Source organism: Empidonax traillii, unplaced genomic scaffold (assembly GCF_003031625.1).
Source record: "Empidonax traillii isolate 1590-97213 ecotype Southwest subspecies unplaced genomic scaffold, ASM303162v1 scaffold1081:size189616, whole genome shotgun sequence".
Lineage (NCBI taxonomy): Eukaryota > Metazoa > Chordata > Aves > Passeriformes > Tyrannidae > Empidonax > Empidonax traillii.
The window spans coordinates 10,608-18,996 of NW_020956274.1; the positions used below are offsets into that span (position 1 = coordinate 10,608).

An 8,389-nucleotide genomic window follows, 5' to 3' on the forward strand; every position below is an offset into this window, starting at 1 on the left:
ACACATAGTACAGGCATGAGATAATAATGTGCCTTTTCCTTTCATTTCTCTTGTTTACCAGCAGCACCTGAGGACAGTCTGAGCTCTCACACCACAGCTCTGTGATGGGAACAAGCATTAAGCAGAAGAGAAGCCCACCTACGCTACAGTAAAAATAAACATTTTTTCCCCCTTCAGTATTCCTGGCAGTATCTGTTTATAAATGCACAAGTATGTTGAGAAACTCAAAGAACTAAAAAAGCCAAGCAGCAATGTGTGATCTGGCTGATCTGCACCAGAATAGGTTTTCCAATCCTTCATTTGTTGAACATCCCTAATTCTACACATTCAGCAAAAGCAATCATGAAGTCCAACAGGAATAAGGAAAAATATTTACTGAGCCTTTAAATATTCTCCAAACTATGACTGTCAAGGTTATGTATTATGCTACTGAATACCCCCCACTGACTGTCAGTGGATTACTAACCATCTCTTCACTTTTCCAGTGTAGTCCAATTTGCAAAAAAGCAAAAACAAAGCTCTCAGTGCTTTCAAGAACAGAAATTTGTCACTGACACACGAAGGAGACCAGTAGAACTATGAGCAAAATTTAAATGACACCAAAATTAACCAGCAACAATTACGGTTAAAATACTAAATGTGAAAACAAAAATATTGCTGAAACCCTCTAATTTGTCAGCAGTAATTAACACAACTGTAGCCATCTCTCCTTTATTCATAATGTCTTTATTCTGTCAGTTAAAAGTATTTATAGTAATACTGGGTTGATTCACCATAATTTCCCTCCACCCACAACCATTTATAATTTTTCCTTCAGTAATTTTATAAACCTAATGTTGAGGTTTTGGGATTTCTTTTCCATATCCATCTGCTGGTAAAAAAACACCAATTTTCTTACTATATTTATTTAAAATAAAAAAAAAAAAAAGAGGGGTCAGCATAGCCCCCACTGAGTAGCACAGTTTTAAAGAGTGCACACTGACATTTATTTTCCTTCTAATTCTGCAGATGCAAATTAGCTCAGTGAAGGAACTGAGTAGATAATGGAAAAGTGTTTATTCTATATTGTGAAATAGTGAGCCTAGAAAAGTAATAAGATTTAAGATCATTCTATTTCTATTATATTATATGAATATGAAATATGAATGATTATTTGTTTCTTTCCTCAAGAATGCCATTCCCAATCTAGCCTTGATCAAAGTGACAGAAAATCAGAATAAAACTACAATGTACACACTGGGCATTCAAGTCAGTGTACATTTAAAACAGACACCAAAAAGTGGTTCAAAATTCACCTGAAATATTTCTCACTATTGCCTCAAATGGGGAAGAACTTACCACTAAGTTATTCACTAAAAATTAGTTAAATTCCAAGTCCACTCAAGAAAAGAGAAAAGAACTTGTAGGTGGTTGGTAAATAAAAGCTACATTGCTTGACTACAATATTCAGTATGAATTATCTACTGAGCTTTCCTAAACTCTCTCTGTGGAAATAATCTGTAGTGTTCTGAATAAAGAAAATTCCTCTGTTTAGGAACTTTCTCATCTTTGAAGTACTTGCTATGATCTCTGTGTTCACCAAGCCAAGTTCATATTGCTCTCACCAACATCTATTTTAAATAAAAACTAGTTTATTGACCAGGACACCAATTTACCAGTATTTGCTTGGAAATATCTGAATGCAGGACATGTTGTTTAATACTTTGCTTACATACCTATGTACATACACATGCAGAAAAACAATAGAAAATTGCATCTGCTGATCTTGCACACATTAACCTCAAAATGCACGTGCCTACAGATCTGTACCCTCATGTGTACACATCCACGTCCTCCAATGTGCAAACTACATATGAATATGAATAAGCACAAACATTTCAAACACATACATTACTTTAACTGTGCATAAACAGGATCATCCTAATACTATCTGACAACAGCTTAAAGACTGGTGTAAAAATCATCAGTGGAAAAAAATCCATTTCTCTTCATTGCAAATGTTTGTTAAATGTAAATGCTGATATTCTACTCCTTAGAAGAACATTTGTCTGCGTGTGGAATTTCATGATAAAAAGCTTTAGAGTCCCAGGTTTCTCTAGATAAACCCCACTGGTTTACTGATGCATGAATGCACTGAAATTGAATTACTGTACAATAGCAATTACTTTTCACAGTACAGTTATAATGAGAATCAGCTTCACAATGAACACCAGGTAGCTACAGTAGGAAAAGTTAATAAAAAGAGGTCTCTTATTTGCATTTTCCATTGTAGCAATGGTAGTCACCTTAAAAAAAAATCCTTAACACTCGATTTGCCATCTTGCCAGTAAATCAACCATCATTTTTATAGGATCTCTCTATTTGCAAAGAAAGAACAATGAAAACAGAAATTCAAATGCACAGCTAAAGTTTTAATAATAGCTTGTTGGATATTCCCTAATAACTTACTTATTTTTCATTTTGCTTTCTTTTTCACTTCCCTCTAGCCCTCTTGGATTTCTTTCCCATGCCAATAACTAGCAAGTGTTAAAGCACCAAATGAACAATTTTAATTCCATCCCTTTTTCAATACCAAGTTTATTGCCATAGTCACTTGTTACTGAGCATCATGTCACAGTGCTCCATTGCTGTTCAGTTTCAAATAAACAGAGTCACTAAAGTGTCATAAAACTTTAAAAAAATTATTAAAAAAATCATGACTGACTTTACATTAAGACTGATTGAGCACATTTCCTATGAGTGAAATCACTAAAAGTCCAGGAAAAGCAACTGCAGTAATACCACAGGTGACAGCAGACCACACAAGGCTCTCAAAGGGATTATTTGTGTTTGGCTGTAAAATTAAATCAACTGTTGAACAGTGTAGGAAACACTTCCATGTCTACCACCTTATGGGCAGTAAGTTTTCTCCTAACTCAAGCATCATAATCTTAAAAGCAAATGGATACATCTACCTTTGTCAAAGATAGAAACAAAACATCAGCAACACCAAATCAAAACTGCTCATCAGTGATTTTAGCTTTATTCATGTCAAAAATACCTCAGAATAGAATATAAAGTTGCCTGCCTGAAATTCCATCAAATAGGGCAGTATTAGGAAGGAAATGGTTAACTGGAATATCCTGAACTGACATAAACCTGTGGCAAATAGTGAACACTGGGGACAGGTGGGAAAGTTGCTTGCAAGGGTTTCTATCAGTAAGTAGATGACAAAAGGTTATATAATTGGGTTAGTACTTTCAGTATTCCATTTATCTTATGTATCTGACAGCATAAAAATAGGACATTCTGTGATAGGATAATTGCCTACTGAAGGGTAATTCAAACAGGGGATAAATATGATAAAAATCACACTGAACCAACTAATCACTATGAAAAGCGATGAGACAGAAAGATAAAAATTCAACAGAATATTAAGGGGGAGGAGGGAGAAGAGAGTTCAAATGTGATAGTAGCTTTGAACAAGTTAATGTGTTTGAAAGTATAAAGCAAAACAAAACAAGGATGGCCTTTCCAAGCTATCCTATTTCTATATTTCCTGCTCTTTCTTCTTGGCCTCTTCTACCAATCAAACATTTTATATACTGTGGCTTTCGGAATATTTTTCACAGATTGCTATATCTGCTGGAACCCAAAGAAGTCCGTGCTTAAAATCTTTTATCTAAAAAGTATTTTAGATTAAACCATGGATATTGATGTCTAAATGAAGCTAATCCAATGACTATTGTAGGGTAACAATTTGGGTTAACTGTGGAACGTGTTTTCTGAGCCCTTGGATTTGAAGCCTCACTATGGCAACACCATAATTTTAGGGCTGAGATATTTGTAGGGTACTATCAGTATTTACCCCAACATATCCAACATACTACTCTGAACTCTCTGTTTCAACGCTCTTGCACAAGTTTCCATCAAAAGCAGAGGCAAGATAATCCAGTATCAGAGTGGAGCAGAGATCTCAGGTCTAGAGGAGTTTTGTCACTCCCATCTCCCCACCACAGATATGAGGGGAAAATTAGTTATGATGTACCAAAGGTGAAATATTTGTAAAACCTGCACAGTACCAAAGGTTTTTGTACTTCTCAGTATGTAAAACACAAAACACTACTAGAACACAACAGGTCACTCACTATAGCTCTAGCAACCAAGATGGACTACTTTATGTAATTATCAAAAATTAATTGCTCTACTGGAAAGTACACTAAACAGATCATTTCTTAAAAGAAATGACCCTGTCCAAACCAAGCTTTTAGCTTCCTTTCCAAAGATAGAAACCTTCCAAAGAAGGCTCTGGATTGAAGTCACTTTTTCCAGCACTAAAATCCATTCTCTCAATATTATACACATGGTTTAACTCACAGAATTTGGGCCCCATTTTCACTCCGAGCATGGTGGCCTATATCGATCCTACATTTTTTTCCTCCTTAGATAAATACACCATCTGTTTGAAGAGACCACACCTGTTCTAAACATTTGTTAGGAAGCTCTAATTGAGACACAAACTGCTCTTCCCCACCAGCACTGCTCACTCATGGAATTCTATTCCCTCACCAGGAAGCGTGCAGCTCGCTGGTCTCTTCTCGCTCTAGACGAGTGCAGCTCCAAGAATGATTTTCTCACATTGTTGTGATCTCAGGGGTGCAGTTTACTCTGCTAAGGAATAAGGAAAACCATTCCCCCCGAGTCAATGTTTTTCAGGCTTCTGGAAGCTGTTGCACACATATTAAAGTGTCGTTTTTCCCTCTGAAAAGCAGACTGTAAAAATAGCATTGCGGGGTTCCATGTTTATTGTCTTTCTCTGCTTCCCTGCCAAGCGCGCTCAGTTTTACAAGCTGAAATATGTTTTCCTTCACTGCCAGCCCAGAAAATTCAACCTCTAAAATGTAGCCAAATTCCTTCCTCCCTCTTGCACCATAACAAATAATCCAAGACTGAAGGCGAAATTGTGTCTACAGTTACACAAATGGAATCCCTGTCCTCGGGTGATGCTTTCAGCTCTGCAGTTGAGACACAAATACCTTCAACTCAATTGAGCAGACAAGCCTGGCTGAAATAGAGTAGCTGGTGGTAAACAGCATCCCATAATGTCCTGTTACTTTGCTGATACAGGTGATGCAACAGGAACTACTGTTCCAGGCAGTCACCTCAGCTTCTAGCAAAGAATAATGCAAAATGAAAACTACAACAGGAAGATCAGTTATTCCTGAGGACCTGCAAGTTACAATGAGCTCCTATATGATACAGTAAAATTGAGAAGTTAGAATTTTTTCTCTCTCTTATGGTAAATCTAATAGGCACAAAAGCTACTGCAAAAGGAGTATCAGAACGGAGATTTAAAAAAACAAACAAACAAAAAAAAAAAAAAAAAAAACCACACACACACACAAAAACTTCCAGATGTACAGAAAGCTGTCTAGCTACTTTCAGGACCACTATTAAGTTGCCTGTAGAGTGTTGTAGTACTTACCAAAATTAAAGGAATTTTGTATTTAGTTTCATTTGAAGTCTTCACTTGTTTTTCTTGATTTGAACTAGAGGACAGTTACTGAACTCAGATATTTCCCTGCAGTACTATTTTTGTAAGAGTTAGCAGTGAAATTAAGTCTGCTTTGGTTGGACATTTTGAAATCTAACATTTTAATGCACAACCATATGCAGTTATGTTTTACTGCACACAAATGATACCTTGCAAACTCATATCAGAAATTGGTAGTCCAAACCTGGTTACACTCTCTTACATTTACCCATTGAAGGTATAAATAATTTATATCTATTCTCTTGAATGCAGCTCCTAAAATACTTCTGAATGCTTTAGCATTTCCACTTCAGCACCTTCAATTGCTAGTGCAGCCTTCAGAGCAAAACCTAAATTATATGCTTAGTTTTAAGTCACAGAAGGAAATAGCAGGTTGATCTGCTGCTTACCCGTACAGCTTCAGACTTCTTATGAAACATTTCTTCCATATTCTTTGCTAACTTTTTCACAAGCTGGAGGCCATCGATTTCTTCTATTGCAACATCCTTCTCATACTCTTTGTATTTCTGGAAGAAGAAAAAGAAAATAGGGAAAAGTTATTCACAGGGAACCAGCTAAAATTTTGACAACTAATTATTAGTTTCATATTACACTTCTGCTGACATTCTTCATTTATTTGACATTTATTGGTGTGACAGCTGACTGCCTTGTGCCAAGATGCCGTTGCAGGGAGAGAACAACTGGATTGGAACCAGAACTCTGTTAAAAAAATAATAAAAATATATATCTCATGCACTGTAGGAAAATGGTAATTCCTCTTCACACCATTTAAAATTACTCCTCCCCACAACTAAACAACAGCCAAAAAAAAAAGTAGCAAAAAATACAAGTATCCCATCCAAGAACCATTTCAAACCAGTGACACGCTTGGCAATCCACTGAGTCTTAGCAACCTAGAATCCTCCTCCTCAGCAGAACTTCCTGCAGACATCTATTGCACAAGCTGCATACAATGCTTATATTATAAATACATACACTACAAGCTTGTCAGGACATTTTCATGCAAAGAAAACCCTAAACAAATCACATGAACGTGAGTCTTCATCTGAACACAAGCATAAAAACATCCCTTATGCAATATGGATGAGCAGCCCCGTCATGATGTGAATCTCTCTCAGAATGCCTAGGCACTAAAAATATATTCAAAACAATTTTTATCTTCTATTTTCTGCATATCATTTATTTTTCTTTTTCTAAGGAAGCTTGTAAGAAGAAATTACTTTAATTTTCTTTCCCGTGTCATCCCAGTACAGCCCCTGCTCTGAGAATGAGTGGTTTTCAGTGCAGTTGTTGGTTGCTCATCTCTTTCTAAAACATGTATGGTTATGTTGAACTGATCACTGCCCATTTCCACACCCTCAACCTCTTCACAACCTGTACCTCCATGGCACCACAAGGAATAAGAAAGGTATACCTGGCTTTTGCCAGGCTTATCCCTGTGTGCCAAAAACATCTTCCAAACTCTTAGGACAACCCACAGTACAGTATTTGAGTCAGTAAAATGAAATGGTATTATTAAAAAGATTTATCATTAGAATTTGCCTGCAGAATTGCAAACATTAAAATGATCAAAACAGTGAATAAGTCACGATCAGTCATGTCCTGGCTGGTGATGGAAAAAAGGATTCTCTTTTAAGACAATGTTGTGCCCATTTCTTCCAACAAGACTAATTTCCAAGGTATAATAACACTCTGGACTTGCTTTAAAATTTATACTTCTCTGTGAAAACTTTTGTGAATATTTTAACAAAGAAATAATATTTGATAAAACTTAATTTGCAGGCAATTTCAAAATAAAGTTATAAATTCAAAGTTGTCAGTAAATATTTAGGGCAATAAGATTTTTATGTTCTGTAATTTCAGTAATAATTTCATTTTTCCACACTGTATCCTGTGGTGAGTTTCTAGTCTGAGACTTTGATAGCTGCCTAAGCAAATCTCAAGCAGACCGCTCGTGTTTCGCTCCCTTGAGGAAGGAAGGAAGATTTGTCTTTTTCCCCTCTTCTTGGTTGGCACTTAAATACCACAAGCAGAGTTCTGATTTCAACTCTGCAAGTCCATTTATGCCATTACTTGAGATAAGAGTGGCTTGTCTACAACAGAAAAATACATTTTTATTATATACTGGAGCAAAGAACACAGTAGACAGAGAGGTAAATGTTATTGTGACAAATACTGTGATAAATTGTAGTAAATGATCAGTAAATTGAAAACATTGCCAGGTAATTAATGATGTCAAAGTCTGTCAACATCCCACAGGATTTGAAGCTTTGGAGAATTTAAAACAAATGAAGTACAAATTTGAATCACTTATTTCCAGCTGCACAGATCCTGTTCAACATATCACCTTCTGATAAAAATGGTTTCCTTTAGGCTTGACCTTTGAGTTCTTAGAAAGCATTCTAAAATACATCACTGGAAGAGACTGCTTTCAGGTCATCAGATTTATTGATTTAAGCTTTGCCATCAAGTGAAGAAAACCAGGCAATTATTCACTGTGTTTGTATGAAAACTGAATGGTACAGCTGAAGTCCACAAAATTTTCTAAGCACACAAAATCCTACCACATACTCTGTTAAGCTCTTGTGAGAGCATATTGAAAAGCCACACTTCTCAATTTTGATTAACTGGTGCTTTTAAAAATTAAAAATGACTTGTACTCAAAATAGATGCGAATGATTTCTTAACTGAGAATTTTTTATTTTATTATTATGCTTGCTCTTAGTACATAAGTTCTTTTTTTCCTAATTTAAAAGCCAATGTTCCAACAAAAAAAGAAGAAACAGAAGATATTATTTAAGATCGATTTGAAAAGACCACACATCTTGCATGTCTAGTCAGTTGTTGGAAACCTTC

At 35.8% G+C, this 8,389-nt stretch overlaps 1 protein-coding gene across 1 annotated transcript in view; it reads right to left on the reverse strand.

Annotated features, from left to right (window-relative positions):
- Positions 1–5,922: 5,922 nt before the first annotated feature.
- The window catches only part of LOC114068537 (voltage-dependent calcium channel subunit alpha-2/delta-3-like), a gene marked incomplete at its 3' end in the record, with an annotated part of 97,142 nt that continues 94,675 nt past the window's right edge, over positions 5,923–8,389 (reverse strand). The window contains exon 3 of the mRNA XM_027904743.1: positions 5,923–6,039. Coding sequence (XP_027760544.1) covers positions 5,923–6,039 — 117 coding nt within the window. The remainder of the gene's footprint in view (positions 6,040–8,389) is intronic.